A 19,110-nucleotide genomic window follows, 5' to 3' on the forward strand; every position below is an offset into this window, starting at 1 on the left:
ACAGGACTCCTCGTCGCTTTTGCAGATTGGGATTGTGTACACCAAATGAGGTATTTGCATTCCTTACTCAATGAAAAATATACACTTAATAGCAATAAATATCTCTTTGGCAAAGGGAACACATTAGTAGTTTGCAAAGAAACAAAAAACTAAGCACCAAAGACCTGCTGCTAATTTTTCTTTCCTAGTTCTATATTGCCTAGCTTTGAATATCTAAATTGGCTTTTTCTCTACCTGTATTAAACTCAAACTCCACGGTCACCTGTCCAAAGCCCTCATTTACATCTCTGCTCTTACTTCCTCTTAGTACCATTCACTGAAATCAATATATGATTGGATTCTCAAATCTTCCCCTTAAAACCATCTTCTCCAGAAATTACCCAGGCCATCTCTATGCCAAATTATTATTCTCTGTCTTAATTTTGTTAGCTTTATCTAGATAAATTTGTGAACAGTCTGGGCAAGGAATATGCCTAGAAAGCATTGTGTAAATTTCAAGTACTATACGTACAATAAAATAATACTAATAATCACAATATACTCAAAATCCCCTCTGAGCAGTCACCTCTCCCCCCTCCCCAGCACACATCTATTGAGTGAGGATTTAAAACATACCATTTTCCTGGCATTCTACTTATATTGTTAATTTAAACATTTGTATAAAAATAAAAACATAACTGGGTTAAAAAAAATTAGGTAAGCTCGTGAAGGAACAACTAGAGCTGTTAGCCAAGATGGTCAGGGTCGCAACCCTATGTTCCAATTGCCCTGAAACCTCTGACTTTCAGAAGCTGGGACTAGATGACAGATAACTTTATAAATCTGCCTGCTCTTTTCATTCCCTCTAAAGCAACTGGCGCTGGCCACTGTCAGAATATAGGATAGTGGGCTAGATGGGCCATTGGTCTGACTCTGTATTTCCATTCTTATGTTCTTAATAGCAACACAAAGACAAGCATAAATCTCAGCCTAAGCTTACTCGTAGAACTTGGCTTTTCCCCTTCAGGGATAGATAAATTCATGGAGGTTAAGTCCATCAAAACTTATTAGCCATAATGGTAGGAATGGCGTCCCTAGCCTCTGTCAGGGGCTGGAAATGACTGATAGGAGAGGGATCACTTGATGATTACCCGTTCTGTTCACTCCCTCTGGGGCATCTGGCATTGGCCACTGTCAGCAGACAGGATACTGGGCTAGATGGAACTTTCTCTGACCCAGTATGACCGTTCTTATGTTCTTATGGCTTCTCAGTGTGTCCTAATTCTTTCTGACCCAAAGTCCCCTGAAGTTCCTAGGAGTTTTTCCATTGACTTCAATGGGTTTTGCATCAGTCTGTCATAGAAGGATGCTAACTTTATTTATACCTCTACACTGGAGATAACAGACTTGATTGATCTGTAGAATGAGCAGAAATAATAAGAGTTCTAGCACCCAGACACCCCGTCCCACCCTGGTGGCATACATGGAAGGAGTTCAGCACAGATGTTCCCTGGGATACAAGGACTGAAGCCTATGTATGCTAATGTCTCCAAATCCTACCATCACTGAACAGTACAGCCACAAACTTTGCCCATAAACCTACATGACCACAAAGAGGGAGGGACAGAATTTGTTCCTGTGGAAATGTATCTACATAGTGGCTGGAGAAAAAGTGAAAATCAGTAAGCATGAAAATTGGGTTGGTTGAAGTAGTTATTTACAGTAAGCCACTTTCAGAGAAAACCATGAGAGCAATAAAAAACTGTGTTCCCAGAACCTGGAATCTCCACATATGAGGCTTCCCAATGTGCAGTTCCAAAACTAAACTGGCACTTTAAGATACCTCACCAAGGATGAGTTCCTGAAACTCATTTGCCTCTGAAATTAGCAATGGGAAACAGAATAGCTGAGGAGTCAACAGGAAAACTTTATGAGCTGAAAGGTATTCAAGGGATTAAATGGGCAAATAGAAAGACTGAAAGCCAGTCCAATGTAAATACCTTATCTAATAATAGCAGAACTATATCTGAAAAATCTAAATGCCCAGCAAGTGCTTTCTTTTCCAGGAAAGAAAACTAATTCCCAAGCATTTGGGACAAGGATCTCTGAAAGATCCTTGCACTAAGAAAGATTGCAAAGTTACAAAGGAAAAAGCCACATGTCAGCTATCCCACTAGCATGTCCTGTGTATCTCCCATGTGACTGCAATGTTCGCATTTCAATTATAAGAATAAATTGATCTTAAGTAAAGAAACAAACTAGACAATGGGAGAAACAGTGGGGCAAAGAAGGCCTTTCAAAGACATTTTCACTGGGACAATGACCCGTCTGTGAGATCCGCTATTTGAAAGGCTGTTCTTACTACAGTAATTATTTATATTTGCTTAGCCAAGGAGCAAGTTCCCAAAGGATTCCCACCTGTTGGATGTTTAAAAATTGAGTGCCTTTTCACTTTTTTTCTCCTCGATGTCTCAGGGTAAGTCTATCCTAGCATCTACACAGCCATTCCTTTATTTTGAAATTAATTCAAAAGAGCAGAGGGCTTATTTCAAAATTGGTAAACTTCATTCCACGAAGAATAGTGCCAATTTCAAAATTACTATTTCGAAATAAGCGCTGTGTACCTGATGCCCTGCCAGAACTGGTTTCAACCAGCCTTAAATGTGATTCAACGTCCACTCAGTGTGGACACACTATTTCAAAATAGCAAAACGCAATTTCGAAATGCATTTTGTGTGTAGATGCATTATTTCGAAATAAGCTATTTCAAATTAACTATTTCGAAATTAGATATGCCTGCTATAGAGTTCTTATTTTTTGCCTGCTTCAAAAAATACATATCTGCTGTGACCTCTGCTCTCAAAACTTCTTGGTTAGGATGACCAATTGACCTGTTTATAAAGGGAAAGTCCCGTATAGAAGTCCTCCTGCAAGTGTCTCAATTTTCTTTAAAATGGACAAAATTCTCTGCATGTATACATGTCAACTCTTCCCATGCAAATCTTAAAGATAAGAGGGTAAATAAAAAGTTTCAAGCTACACAGTATTTGTTTTTAACAGGGGCTCAGTCAACTTGATGTTAATCTGAATGTTTGTACTGCATAATTGATTGCTGTTGAACTCACTTGAATAGGAGTAATTTTACTAGATGTCCAGGATTCAGCATAGGAAAATATAGTTGCCCTAATCTTGGTCCATGAAATTTTCATGGGAAATTTTTCCTTTAATGGAAATTAAACATTTTGGGGAACATTTTTTGTTTCAGTTTTTCACTGAAAGACTGAAAACATTTTGTGGGATAGATTTTAAAAAATGAAATATTTTTTAAATTTCCAGTAAGAATAACTTGCATTTTACCAGCTCTACTCTAACACAGTCAGTCTAGTCATAGTAGAAAATATTTAAATTATATATTTGATATACAAAATATCAATTTCCTACCAGCCCCATAGGAACATGCAAATAAGGACAGAAAATGGCCCACAAATACCTTAAATGAAATATACAATGCAACCCCTCAAAATAGATTAAAAACCATCCATTGTCATTGCATGTAAATTTCTAAATTGGCATTGGTGAAGTACAGAAAAATAAATAATATTACAAAAGAAACTATAGATTCATGGAAGCTCCAATCACTACGGGTATGTCTAGACTGCATCCCTCTGTTTGAGGGATGCAGATTAGGCAAGTCTACATAGCAAATGAGGCAGGGATTTAAATATCCCATGCCTAATTTGCATAAAAATGGCCACCATGTTTTGCCAGCTCAGAACTTTGTCGGCAAAAAGAGGCAGTCTAGAGGGTGATCTGTCGAGAAAGAAAGCCTTTTTCGACAGATCCCTTATGCCTCCTGCAGGGAGGTTTACAGGATCTGTCAAAAAACGCTTTCTTTCTCGATAGAGCCCCCTCTTGACTGACGCTTTTTGCCAACAAAGTGCTGAGTCGGCAAAACGTGGCAGCCATTGTTATGCAAATTAGGCACGGGATATTTAAATCCCTGCCTCATTTGCAATGTCGACCTGCCTAGACATACCCTACCTATTGAATAATCAAGTAAAAAATCGTTGGTACACCAAATCAGATCTTTAGTAAGCCCATACATACACTGCTGTCCTAATGCACAGGAAGAATGATGAGAAAACATCATTTGTGTTGTTGGTAAGCAGAATATAGGTCTTCTTATGTGAGTCTTTGGCCCTTGTTATACCTGGCAGTATCCTTCAGTAGCTAATCACAAGGCATAATGGAACAACATGTGGCACTTATACAGGTCCTCCCTGTCTGGGAAGGATAACCAGCAATTGGCCTCTCAGGTGGGTCTTTTCCTAGCTCCTGTGAGTGGCCCAAATAAGAGCAATTCTGCCATAGGCAGAAAAAATGTTGAAATGGTTTCTATTCAAAACCCCAGCCAGAAGAAGGATGCAAACTATTCCTGGCAGACAATATGTATTCTGTACTCCATAATGATTCTTTTAAACCCTTATATTAGGGTGTTTTCTTCTTCTTCTTCTTCTTCTTGTTTTGTAATAAATGTTCTAGCATGCATTTTACACTGCGCATATGGGGTAAAAATCTCCATATCAGATATTTGAAATTATTTTTGAGCCTGCCCACATAGTCATATTTCAAATTAAATAGTTACCTTTAAAAGTAAAATTAAAATTAAATAAATAAATGCAATTAGACCAATATCTTGGATCAATCATCTGCTACATTCCATATTTTAAAGTCACCATTTTTCTTCATTATAGTATGTAAAATAGAAGCAATCGTAAGCCCTACATTTTTATTTTATTTGAGAAAAAATGGATTTAGTAAAAAATTAATACTGCAATTTTCTCAATATAAAAAATAATATTTTCTGATGTGTCAGATTCTAGCAATCTTACTTATGTGAAGCAGTCTGTTATCCTCTCAGTAGTGCAGTTGGTTTCAATGGAACTAGTCATAGGTAAAGTATTATTCAACATACATAAAAGTGTCAGAAATTGGCCCTATATTCCTGACCTCCGTATCTAAAGGCCATTTTACAAAGCAACTGAAAGTGACACTTCTGAAGCTCTTTCATTTTGAAAACAGAATACACACACAAAATGACAGTTCCATCTCTCAAAGATTATAGGGCAGGACACAAAAAAGAGAATGTAATTGACACCATACAACATATGGTATATGTTTGTATCTTACCTTTAATGTTAAAAAAAAGTCCTCTCGTGCTCACTTATTTTTATAGACACTAACAGGTATATTCAGCCTTCAGTACAAACACATCTCTCATTAATGCTAACAGAACCCTAAATCCCTATTTTAAACATTAGGAAGGGAAAATAGAAGTCCCATACTGGACTCTGCAGCTTTCCAGTGAAATGGTTCCTGCAAACTCAGGATGAAATATTCCAGCTTCCTCTACTGAAAGCCCAAATCTCACTGGAATTATTGTGATTCTGCCCTGCTGTTGAGGTAGCAAGCAAAAAGTTACAACTGGGGACTCCACTGCCCAGTGCATCCCATAGAACCAAGCTCCATGACAGTTCTCACTTAGGGACTATGATGAAGGCTATTGGTGGGCCAGCAGTTTGGTGAAGTGCATGAATCCACCCTGAGCAGGAAGAATGCAGAAAGCTGTGGTCAGTGATAGCGGACGGCCCTCGACCATTAGTCTACTTCTATTTTGGGCAGGGGAAACAGATTTTACCTTCTGTGAAGATGAGAGAAGCAGCAGTATTGTGAACAGAAACAAAAGCATCAGACACCAGAAAATTAAGGGAAGTAATTTAAAAGTTTAACTTTAATTACAAATGTTTAAACTTAGATTGTAGGTTGCTGACTGTCAATCCTACCCTGTTCAATAGCCAACAAGAAAATACAAACTGTTTCCACTTAAACTCAATCAAAAGAACCCTGGGATGAATGGCCAGAAAAAGTGGGAAACAAATATTAGTAACACAAAATGCGTTGGTTGCATCCCTTTATTTCCATGTGGCTGAGGCTTTTCTGTTATGAAGGGATATTTATCAGACTCTGTATTGAATGGGACACATGTAAGCACCCCAGGAAAGTTGGAAATCCAGAGTGTTTTTTATTCCAAGTACTAGCAGCATGCTGGTACTTGGAGCCAGATCGGAGTTAACATATAATGAAAACAAATGTTGACAAAATCATTTCCAATCACTGTATTAAAGGTTCCCCATTTTAAGGGCTCTAATGAAACAGAATTAAGAGAAATGAAATGTCTACATAATCATGTCTAATTTCCATCTGATTTTAGAACAAAAGTTTTCTTAGGAAAGATGTGTAATTTATATTTAAGGTTTGAGAATGACTTGCCAGGAATTATTGAGGGAACAACAGCAAAACTTAGACATTTAGGCTAAGTGAAAGGGCAAATGGTATCAAGAGGACTAAAACCAAAAGCCAGTTACTCACACAAACTCCTCTTACTCAGTCAGATCTGCCTGAGTAAGGACTGAACACAAATTGAGAGCTTATGTTATGTTCTTATGTTCTAACTTGAATTTGACCTTTTACCAATTTCTAAAAAGTCAATAATATAAAATAAAATAAAATCTACTGTGTGTCCTACTCTAAGACAAAAATATAATGGGGTAAAGTAAAAAAGAAAATTAATTTAGCTAAAAGGTGTAAAAATTGTTCTGGATAGGATTCAGAGAGTATAGTAAGTTATCCCAAAATAGAGAGAGGTTACAATAAGCAAATATAGTGAACCATCACTGATGTAGAGCAATAAACCCATCGTTAGAAATATCCTGCACGTGGTTTTCATGCATAAGGGTTGGGTGCTATAGGATCTTCTGAATACAGTATCATCATCTGATTGGATTTTTGGTCTGGCAAGACAGAACCATCACCATTCAGCCATGTTATGTCCTGTCCTTAAAATTCTGTTACATCTGCCCTTAATAAGGAAAAACTAATGGAGGAAAATGCTACTTACTATTACACAAGGCATACTGTGGAGTTTATTAGTTTGTCACAACTATACAGTATCTATTCATTTTATACTGTGCTCTTGTTGGTTTAAAATGTTTATTTATGCACTGTGTGGCACTGAGAAGAGGAATGATATGGATGGACCATGTACTCTAATGAAACAGCTATAGAGTGAGACTGAGTTCAATCATTGGCTGATTTGAAATTGAGGAGACTTTAAGATCAGTTGTACTACCCTTTGGTGTATAAAAACAAACACTTAGGGTATGTCTACACTACAAAGTTAATTCGAACTAACGGACGTTAGTTCGAATTAACTTTGATAGGCGCTATACTAGTGCTCCGCTTAGTTCAAACTAGGTAAACCTCATTGTACGAGGACTAAGCCTAGTCCGAACTTACTAGTTTGAATTAAGGGGTGTGTAGCCCCTTAATTCAAACTAGTGGGAGGCTAGCCCTCCCCAGCTTTCCCTGCTGGCCACTCTGGCCAACACCAGGGAAACTCGTCTGCCCCCCTCCCGGCCCCGGACCCCTTAAAGGGGCACGGGCTGGCTACGATGCCCGTGCCAGGTGCAAGCCTGCCAGCACCCAGCCAGCAGACCCTGCACCTGGCACAGATCGAGCCAGCCACCCGATGCCCCCCAGCCCTCCCTCTCTTCCCGGGACCAGGCTGGCGGCTCCCGGGAGCTTGCCCAGGACCGCAAGAGGCAGGCACCCACCTGGTCCAGTGCAGACATCGTGGGCCTCGTCCACGACCTCCACACTAGGCACAGGAAAGCAGCCATCTAGGGCAGGAGAGCTGCCAGCCTGGCCACCCACGAGCAAGTTTGCATGAAAATCAAGGTGGTCCACTGAAACCCCCAACCCTGAGCCCTGAGCTTAGAATGGCCATACTGGGTCAGACCAAAGGTCCATCTAGCCCAGCAGCCTGTCTGCCGACAGCGGCCAACCCTATGAACCCTGAAGGTTACATCCGGCACGGGATTCGAACCAGCCGGGATTTAAAAATGGTGGCACCCGGCTTATGCAAATGAAGCCCGGGAAATTCAAATCCCGGGCTTCATTTGCAAGTGCGGTATGCCTACAATACCCTCCTAGTTCGAACTAGGAGGATAGTGTAGACATACCCCCAGTCTCTTTAGCCTCTCTTCATATGGGACCTGTTCCAAACCCCTGATCATTGTAGTTGCCCTCCCCTCTCTCACCCTCTCTCTTCCCCTCTCCCACCTCCTTTTCCCAGTCTCCCCCAGTTTTGTTCAATAAAGACAGATTCTATTTTTGAACACAATTGTCCTTTATTTTGTACATCAGGAAGGGGGGCTAGGGAGGGGTAAGTGGAAGGAGGTGAGGGAGGAATGGAGTACGAGCCGCCGATGGGGAGGACTGGGCTGGCTTTGCGGGCTTCTGGGAGTGGAACCTCTCCTGCAGCCCCCCAATTGCCCCCTCTCCCCAGATGGCAGCCTGCGGCAAGTGCAGCCGGTCTGATGGCCGAGTGCTGTGATGTGCCCAGTGTGGGTACTCCGGGCAATCCAAGCCAGGACTGCTTTGCAAGCGGGGCACCCCTGAGAACTCTCTGTCCGGGGTGGGGGTCGGGTCCCTTTAAGCACAGCTCTCGGCTAGCCTGAGACAGCAGCTCCACGCTCTAAGTCATCATCTGATGCCCTGCCGGCACTGCTTCCGGCCATCCTTAACCCCGGTTCAGGGTCCACTCTGTGTGGACATGCTAGTTCGAATTAGCAAAACACTAATTCGAACTAGTTTTTTAGTCTGGATGTGTTAGTTCAAATTAGCTTAGTTCGAATTAACTAATTCAAACTAAGTTAGTTCGAATTAGTGCTGTAGTGTAGACATACCCTTAAATACCTAGGAGTCTTTGTAATCTGAACGAGCCAAGTAAAACAAAGGTTTGGGTATATTAGACCACCTTGTATTCACGGAATTTGCTCTCTATAACATTTTTACAGGTCCATTTTAATGTAAATTTCACAAGAAGACATATTTTAGCAATATGAAATACCTTTGTAAACCCCTCTTTGTACACCATTACATGTCACATGTTACATGCTCTCGGTGTGTGTTTAGTGTTTGCAGTGGAGCGTGTGCAGAATGCTAGCCCAACACATACAGTACTTGTATTTCTCTAAGGTAAACACTGATGAAACATTTGGGAGATTGAAATAAAAACAAGACATTTATGAGACATAAAGGTATCACATAAAACTGTTGTGAATTAGAAAAACGTTGGCTGAATCCCAGAACAGATAATCCTTATAAACTTGCAGGAATGTTGTAAACTGTATGTGAATGATCTTATGTTCATAAGATACAATACCTTATGAGATTCATATTACACTGACTGCTGTCTAAGTCCCAGCCACTGGATTTTCATGGCCTCAAAGATTAAAATAAATACATTTATCGTTCCTGCCTCCATGAAGACATTTTATGTACACAGTTTTATTATACTGAACAAAGATACCAGAGACTGATTTTTCTTGAGCTGTCAAAGTACAAAAGAAATGCAAAAAGTCCTTGCACAGATGTAGTACAGTGCTGAATTTTATCTTTTGGCAGGTGCTCAATATGCAGCCCACATAATCACATGTTAATGACTGGAGTGTGTTAATCAGCATGCATACCTGATTCCTTCTTGCCCAAAGGAAAAAAAAATCAAACAATTTATAGCATGTTAATGCTTCTACTTTTGAAAACTATATTGTAAATATACAGAAACTGGGGAGAGGGGAGAAAGAGGACTTTACAAACAGCTTTATAAAGAGATTAAATGTTCAAAGAAAACGTGAGATTTGGACAGAGCCAGACAAAAACTAAGAATCCTCTGTGAGGTATTTCTTCCAAGAACATAGGGAAACTAGTTAAATAGTTAAGGTAACTGCCTATTTTTTGAAAAAAATGTTGTACAGCATCAGGAGTAAAACTAATATACTAACTACTGCACCAAAAGACTAATTATCTTCCTGCCCACTAACAATATTAATCACCTATTTAGTTATCCTTACAAAACACATTATTTTGTACATTATTAAGGGAATAATTTTGTTTTGTTACTTTTAATTTAAAATTTAAAGAGTGTTCTACTCATGACTCTAATATAAGCAAGGCTCTGATCCTGTAAAAATGTGGACATCTGCTTAGTTTAATGTACAGAAATAATTCTACTGAAGTTAAACACATGCCTGTTTGCAGATCACTGACTAACATATACAAAAAAGTGGTCCACAGCCACAGTTAGCTTCTAAAAAAAAAACCCACTATCTACCTTTTCTTCATTATAGTTGCCCATATAAATGCATATAATAATAGAGAAATAGAATGAAGCATGCAATTTGCCTTTTAGCACTTGCTAGTTTCAAGCAAGACTTTGCATCTGTGAAATTGCATCTGAAAGTATTTATCTATCTAGATATTTGTTCCATACTCATCCCTTAGCACCCTACAAAGAATATTGCCATTCTGGATTTGCAGTTGATGTTTGTATGGATATGCACATGCAAATAACAGTTTTCCTAAGCAATTCATCTAGTGAAACCTCTTGCAGACAAAGAATTAGAGGTTACTGCTAGAATTTTAGGAACTTTAATTTAGTTCATGTTAAATATGCATCTACATACCAAGTTAATTCAAAATGTGGGTATTTTAAAATAAATTATAACTTCTGCTTTGAGAATTTGAAGCCATGAACTGATGTAACAACACAATATCAAACAACCATGACAAAGCTTATTAAGTTTGAAAATTGTTGAATTACTTCTTCTGAAAAACCAGAGCTGATATACATTCCTTTTAATGTAAAAACTAGTTTCTGGTTATCAGCAAAAAGGCAGTAAGAGCTTCATGAGTTCCACCAATTTCTGTCATCTTTCTGACATTAATCATTTTTCTAAGACTATGGAAAGTTAAATTGGATAATTGTTGGCTTAAAAACTATTTACAAGATAAATACAATATTGGGTCTATTCTCTTCTGTGTGCAACATTCCCATCAAACTGATGAGAGCCATGTGCAGATATGGCAAGAATTGGAGAAGCTCTGAAATCTGCAGCAAATACATAATCTTGATATTATTACTATGTGAAATATATGACAGTTCTTTCATTTGACATATAACTCTATGAAATCAATGCCAGTTCCAAATGTGCTGGCTAAACTGTAGGAGATAACATAGCACCCCGTGGATGTAATAAGCTAGTCATGCCATAATATGTTTGCCTTCCCTCGCGCAAAGTGCCTGTATCTCAGATAACACTGTTCTTTGGAAAGTATTGTATGCTGTGGCAGGAGGCATAGTGCAGACAGTGTAAATGAGGCGAGCACAGGGGGAAAGAGGGCTTTAAGCAACTTTGCAGCTCTCAGATTCTGTCTGTTCCAAAGGTCAATATAGACCCCAGCATAAAACACAATAGCCCGGCGGGACCCTGGTCTCCTCATGACTTCCTATGAGCGGTTTCTATATCTCAGCACAGCTGTAGTATAATATGTTATTGCACCCCCCTCCAGACACACACCTGCTGCTGGCACACTTTGCCTCCTCCTCCCCTCCCCCCCGCCATGCCTCTGTGGCAAGTACTGTAAGGAGGGCAAGTGCAAGAGTATGTCTACACTGCAGAGGGTTTTTTTGGTAAAACAACCGTTTTCTGAAAAAACTTCACTTACTTCCACACTGCAATTGTGTTCTTTCAACAACAAAAATCAAAAGAACAGAGGGTTTTTTCTGACATTGGTAAACCTCTTTCTTCAAGGAGGAAGCCTTTTTCCGAAAGAGCTCTTTCAGAAAAAGGTGTGTGTGGTTGGGGAAGAGGGAGTTCTTTCGAAAGAAGAGGAAAGAGGAAAAAGCACAGGTTCCCTTGTGGCCATTCCATCCATAGTAATCAGAGCTCACATGTGAGAGAGCGTCCATTCAGTGTGGTCGCTCTCTTTCGAAAAAGCAGATTGCTTTTTCAATGCTCTTTTGTGTGTGGATGCTCTCTTTCAGAAGAAGGTTTTTCGGAAGATCTTTTCCAGAAAGGCTTCTTCAAAAAGAAGCCTGCAGTCTAGACGTAGCCTGAAAGAGGGGCAGTTCTGTGAAGGAGGAATTCTCCCCAGGGTCATTACATTTCCTTTGCAGACCCCGTACACCATTAGTGTCTCATACAAGCAGCAGAATCTGGCCCATTGTTCTCCCAGATATATTTAGCAAAGATCCTGCAACATGAGGTAAAACATCAGAGTTAATTCTGCTAATGGTGTTTGAAGTTAGAATCCCACTGCAGAATCATGGGAACATACCGTGCAATTTGTCATAGTGGATCAGACCATTTGCTCATCTACTCATGTGGCCTGTCACTGACTACACCTGATACTTAAGATTAAGGATAAAAGCCTCATAACTGACCTGGGTAAATTGTTCAAGGCGCTATATGGGAGTGGATGTACAGTAGAGGAAGTGGTTTCCTGGCCCCTGTCATAAATGAAGTGTGAATCATGATTACTATTTTTGTAACATGGCTAATTACCAGTACATAAAATTATCCAGATACCTTTTAGGTCTAACTACAAGATTTAACAATTTGGTCTTCCTGGCGCTCCTCACCCCTTCTCTGTCACCAACTCCTAATTGGTTTCAACAAATTTTTTGAATGCAATGTACAAGCTTTATTAATCCCTCCGATATGGTTTCTGTACCTTCAAGCCTACATAATTTTTATCATTTTCCCCCATTCCTTAAGGATTTTGTTTTCTTGTTTGTTTCTTTTAGTTTTGTTTTACATAAAGGAAGAATTTAGCTCTTCACCTTAGAACATTGTTTTTCGCTAACAGATTTATCACCAGAAATAAATATCAACCCCTCCAGCAATTTTTATTTTAAGTTAAAGTCAAAAATATAGTGTCTCTAGCTCTGCAACGAAACACTGCAGGACCAAATCCTTCTATTGTTTTATTTTCCCTCCTCTGTAAAATCAAATTGGTTGGTGATATGATACTTGTAGTGTAAGTCATTACAGGTCTGACGTTACAGTTGTTACACATTGCTGAATCTGTCAAATGAAAAGGGAGCACAAAGGGAATCTCCAAATGCAGCTGCTATTTTTCATTTGTTAAATCCTTTTATTACACCATATAAGTACACAGCTGGGAAATACTATAGAGTGGGAGTTAAAACAAAATATTTTGGCTTCCAGACATTCAGAATACACAAAGGACTCAGTGGAAAGCAATGCCTGATATCAAAAGGGAGTGAAAGTTTGAAAACATTTCTAGCCAGCATGGTTTCTTTTTTTTTTTTTAATGATAATGTGCAATGATGTTTAAAAGGTATCTTATGTTACAGAAAGTGTTGTATTGAATACTGAAAACAACTTTGCTGATATTTTCTTAGGCAAATTTTCATATTGCAATATCTGTTTTCATCGAAGAGCTGCATCATTTTCATCTCTGCATAGGGCTTCATACTGTATATTGTTTTTACCAGAACTTCCACTGGTCTTTGGGAGTCTTGAGAGTACAAAGAAGGTAAGGGTGCACATTTAATTAGGTAACACAATAAAGGACAAATTCTTCCTTCTATAGATGAATGCAATTTACCACCTTGTAACCCAACTAGGCCTATTAATGGTACATTTAACAACAGCACAACTGGGTTTTTGGGAGGTGGGGGGTTCCCCCAGAATAAGAGGATAGAAGCAAGTGCCTTTCTCAACCTGCTTTACACATAGACAACATCCAAGTCAAAAACGGACTATTTTTCATGAAGTTCAGTTTTATTAACAAAGAAATGAACAGCACGCTGCTCAAGCTGTTTCCTCGGGTTTAGCAGCTCCAAGAGTTCCTATCTTATAACTTATTAAAGAGTCACTCCAGCACCTTACATCAGGATTGAGTAAGTTGCCACCTGTATCAGTGAGTTATTAGAACACTATTAACCTTTCCTCAGCAAGATCAGCAACTGCTAGCGAATTTGGAGTGCTTCATGCAAACAGAGACAATTAACAGGAGTAAATGAGATTGGTACATAAGGATCCATGGCAGAATTAGGCTCTTTGTCAAAAATATTGAATAAGTTATTCTGAGTGACAGCCTCACATTGTAACAATTTTTTTAAGTTAATATTTTTCACAACTTCTGTGTTACAGTCACTACCTAAAGTTTCCTAGACTCCATTTATACAAGAAAGCTGGGGCTTTATTGTTGTATTTGTTTTATAGTCAAATTATCTGATCTAAAGCCTTAGAACTTCAATTTTCACTTCTGGCCCTTATGTTATACTTAGTCCTCTTAGACAAAAGTTCCCACTGATTTGGCTGAGATTTACCAGAATAAAGTTGGTTGAACTTGATTCAAGGGAGTAGTTGGACCAGCAAACAATTTTCAGGAACTTTATCAAACTGTATGATGTTATATTTTCGGAAACAAAGGAGGAAAGCCAGAATGCTAAATCACTCAAGCTTAAGTATATGCACCTGTTTCTGAAACATGGTAGGCAATAGAGTGACTTCTAGCTATTTGGTCTCCTCAGAGGTACACCAATGTTGGCCGGAAAGTGTATAATTCAAAAATGGACATTTTTCCATTAAAAATGTAAAACAATTTTAAATTACTTTGCATAAGCAGGCTGTTTCATCATATTCTGTGAGGCTCAAACATTTTGACTGAGGTACTAATATATCACTCAGCACACAGCCTGAGTTTATAGCCTGTGCCCTGGCAGATTCCAGCAAGCTTAGGAATTCCTTCCTTCTAGATGACAGAGTCACTCCATAACTACCACTTCTGCCCTGAAGCAGCAACTCCCATTGTGTATGTGCCTCACTCAGGAATGACACTCACTCATATTTTCTTCAAAATACCTGGTCAACCGAGCTGTGCCTCAGTTTCTCTAACTATAAAATGGAATTAACTGAGAATTACTGTGAATTTTTAATTATTGGCTTTCTTGAGCACATATGCAATTAAAATGAGCCTCTATTCCAATAGCAAGGAATTTTCTATACGAGCCATTACCTAAATAATTATCTATAGATATATGTGCTCTATGACCATTCTTGTCTATCTTTACAAACAGAAAATACTGCACATAATTTCCGTTGAAATCAAGGGAAATTTCATCTGTTTAGCAACTAGCATCAGACTCTTGGTGACTTTTTAAGCCATGATCTTGCAATGGGCTATTCACAGACTCAATTTGTGGTTTACTTATTAGACAGCATTTTCCTGCTCTATTTATATAATCTAATCCATCCAATTAATTTAATAAGTGTGATTAATAATACAGAAATACTTAGCATGTATTTAGTGCCTTCATTCCCAGGATCTAATATATGAATAGTTTAAATCTCCCAATATCTGAGAAACTTACAAGAACAAAGAAAAGGCAGGCATTTCTATTTTGATTATTTCGGAGAATGAAGTGCTTGTGAAAGATGGTGGTTTGAAAACCAGAGTTCTCCATCCACAGAACAGATACAGTAAGAAGCAACTATCCAGTCCACACAACTTGATTTTGCTCAACCGGGGCAAATATATTGGTCAGAAGTTCATTTAATCTCCATGCCCATTCAGTATTTGGCAGTTCTATGGAGACTGCTGGTTATTTCGATCATAATGGCGTCTTTGTCACATGAATGTTTGTCCAAAGGACAGACAACTCAAATTTCATCTCATATAAGCCACTGAACAAATATCAGGCAGTGACAACTTTCGGTCACTGCTAACATTGCTTGGACTTATTTAAACTGGAGATCTAGAGTAGGAAGGGCTGCCGTTTCCAGTAAACATAATGAGTTGTGGTATCAACCTAGATGTTCGCCTCCGGGTTCCAGCAGACTATGAATGTTTTTGTTTTGGTGAGTTTCAGAGAGAAAATGAACACTACATTTATTATTTGCATGTGCATTTGTAGACAAGGGAAGGCCCTTCTTTAGAAATATATTAAAGTTTCTTTCTGCCTTCAACAACTCCTGCAGCCCAATTAGATGACAGACAGTTATGAGCTACACTCTTCTTGCTGAAATGAATACGCAAATATATGAGCTAGAGAGGTTATGACATTAATCAGGGGATGACTGAAAACATGACAAATAGATGCATTTCCTTCCTAAAGATGAACTCATCATATGACCTCATTCATATAGCCCTATATACTTAACAAGATTATATAATGGTAATTTATAATCATTCCATATTGATGTTGAGCTATTACTAAGTCTGACATCCAAAAGTTTCACATCTATGAAGAGCTGCACTGAATAGGCTCTTCAAAATGAGAAGTGAAGAATCTTCTGAAACGCTAAATTCAGAAAGTGGCATATAAATGGGGAACGTACCATTCTATGCTGGGCTGAGATAACACTGTCCCAATCAGCTTCTTGTTGTATGCTGGAAACCAGAGTTGGTAGCTCCTCCGAGTGAGGTTTGTTGTGCATTAAGGTGTGTAGAGGGAGATGGGAAGCCATGTGCTGATCGTTGTTGCCCTCTTCCTTGTCTCGTGATGCTAAGTCCTGGGTCATTGCTTCCTCTCCGTCAGCTGCACAGGCAAATGGAGAGGTGGCCTGCTTGGAAGACATTCTTCTGTAGAACAACAAAAAAGAGTAGGACATAAGATTTTTACTACTGAGAGCATGGAGAAAGCTATAGTGCAAAACCTGGAAAGTGAAGGCAAACACTATACACATGAGAAGTCCTTTCTCATGTAGGTAATTCCACTGTAGGATTGCTCACAGTACTAAGGGTTTGGAGAATCTAGAACCTTGGTCACTTAAAAGGTTCTTTAAAAGTTCAGAGAATCTCAGTTCTGTGATAAATGGATCTTTAGTGACTCCCAGTGAAACACAGTATTGACATCACATTTATTTGAAAAATGGTATAATTTTCTCCAGCTCTAAGAGAATGATGACTCTTCTGGACATGTATATTCCGTCAATTGTATCTATGGGCCCAGTCCTCTAAACTTTTACTCTCATGAAAGAGTCCTAAAGCCTTAATTTGACTTCAGTGGGATTACTTGTGTAAATATGGAGTACTCATATAAATGAGGGTTTGCGTGACTGGATCCTTTGCTTACTTTGTCCCTTGTGTGTGGAATTTGTTTCCTTAAGTCATTAGCCAACCTGTTCCAAAGACATATTATGATTTGTTTGTTTAAAGCTCTGCAGTCTCTGAACCAGTAAAACTGTATCCAGTTTTACCTTTTGGAAAGGGTTCTGAGATATTCACTTGAAGGGTGCTATAAACTGTAAGTGGCTTACTGAATGAATGACTGATAATGTATGATTAGACTTGAGGCAATCTTCTGCAGTTTGACTTAAGTGCCTGAAATAATTATATTTCCATCTTTATTAGACATTGAATACAAGATACAAAGCATTTGAAAGAATTCAGTTAAATCTGGGTCTCAAGTTGCAATAAATAAGTATCTTTATTTAAAATGTTGTTTTCCTAATAGTAGCTTTTTAATGCCAAACCATATGCAAACACAGTTTTGCTGCAGTTTCTATTACTTAAATTAAAACCTAAATTATTTAAACTCAACATTTTAAACCACTTTTTGAAAGTTTCTAGTGAAAATAATCATATATGTCAAAGCAGACATCTAAAACATATTATATTTTTTTACAGTTTTAAGTAACTTTATAATATCTGTAATACTAAAATTGCTGTGGAACTAAGAAATAAGATCTCCACCTTAATTGCTCTTTAACAATAATTGATTTCATACCATTTCTTTAAAAATGCACAAATCAGTTAACATAGGAAACCACATGAGCATTTTTCAAATTAGCAAATCATTAACTCACTAGTACTGTTTCTACAGACAAATAAATACTGATTAAAGGGTCTAGAAATCTGAGACTAACAGTTAAATTTACAAATGTGTCACATGCTTTCATGAATATTACAGTGAAGGAAATATCAAGTGCAAAGAAAAATAATTAAGTTAATTCCAATTTAAACAGTAGTTTTTATGTAGCAGCCCATGTTTCACATAGGATTTAACAGCTAATGCTAAATTTCTCACAATTAATGAGGGGGCTCAGATTTAGTATTCTACAGTGACAAAAATTAATATAGGAACAGCTAATCTAATTATGCACAGTTCTAAATAAAAGTATTACAAGCTTTTGAAGTGCTTTGATACACATTAAAATGCTGGTACCTATTTAGAATAACCATTCTACAAATAATGATAATCCTGCCTCAAACTTAATACTAGTTGGGGGAAAAGGTTTGCAGTTCCTTTAAGAGTATTAAAGTTGTCAGTGAGCAAAATTCTGTGAATATAACATTCATACTCCATAAAAGAATGCATGTTCATGGTGCACATAAGTGTAGAGTTCAGAAATTATTATTGTTATAAGTATGTCAAAAGGCTCTGGCTCATAATTTCTGTGACCTAAGATAATCAAAAGATAAATTTAACCTAAAATGAGAGCTTCCTTTCTATATTTCTTATTATTGTCATCATGTTAATGTACTTGTTCACATGACAATATAATAAATTTAATATGATTTTATGAAGTTTATAAACTATGCATTTAAAACTGAAAGTCACAATATGCATTTAAAACTGATCATTTGAAACTGCATTGACTTCACTTCCTTAACAGATACCATTCCTGTTAGAAAACTGAACTGGCTTCCTCCAATAGCAATAGCTCTGGTTGTTTCTTCAGTATAAATTAATCATGACAAAACCAGAAATGAAAATGTCTCCTAAGAATAATTTCAAGTACAAATTGCACCAATGAATAATAGTGCCCAATCTTAATTAAACACAACTGTGCAGCTGTGAAAATAGGCTAAATCTGTCCAAAGCTATGAGTTGGCTCTAAAGGCTGGTTTGTTAGGGAGTGTTTTCTTAAGGAAGGTTGGGCCCCCAGTCTTAATCAGCCAATAAATTATTTCCTGCAATTACATTAAATAGAAAATTATCTTCAAATTGGGAATGTTAATTGAAAATCAAAATTCAGAGTGAAGTTTAGAAATTACATGCTGAATATAATTAGTCTAGAAAGGCTTCACCTCTATTTCGTAAATAGGCTTTTGGTAATTCCTCAAGTGACCATTCAGTAAAGCTACCTACTTGTTATGTAGTACAGTAGAAAAAATGTCTATTATTAGATAGATAGATAGATAGATAGATAGATAGATAGATAGATAGATAGATAGATAGATAGATAGATA

General features: G+C 37.9%; 1 protein-coding gene across 28 annotated transcripts in view; it reads right to left on the reverse strand.

Moving 5' to 3' along the window:
• SOX6 (SRY-box transcription factor 6) overlaps positions 1-19,110 on the reverse strand; it is a 519,233-nt gene that overhangs the window by 300,412 nt on the left and 199,711 nt on the right. For 27 of the 28 annotated variants that reach the window (XM_025190443.2, XM_006134565.4, XM_075928048.1 and 24 more), the window contains one exon: positions 16,254-16,497. In XM_025190443.2, coding sequence (XP_025046228.1) covers positions 16,254-16,493 — 240 coding nt within the window. In that variant the 5' untranslated portion in view covers positions 16,494-16,497. Of the gene's footprint in view, positions 1-12,325; positions 12,392-16,253; positions 16,498-19,110 lie in introns of those variants that run through there. The other variant, XM_075928053.1, reaches the window with a different exon arrangement.

Source organism: Pelodiscus sinensis, chromosome 4 (genome assembly GCF_049634645.1).
Source record: "Pelodiscus sinensis isolate JC-2024 chromosome 4, ASM4963464v1, whole genome shotgun sequence".
Taxonomy (NCBI): Eukaryota; Metazoa; Chordata; order Testudines; family Trionychidae; genus Pelodiscus; species Pelodiscus sinensis.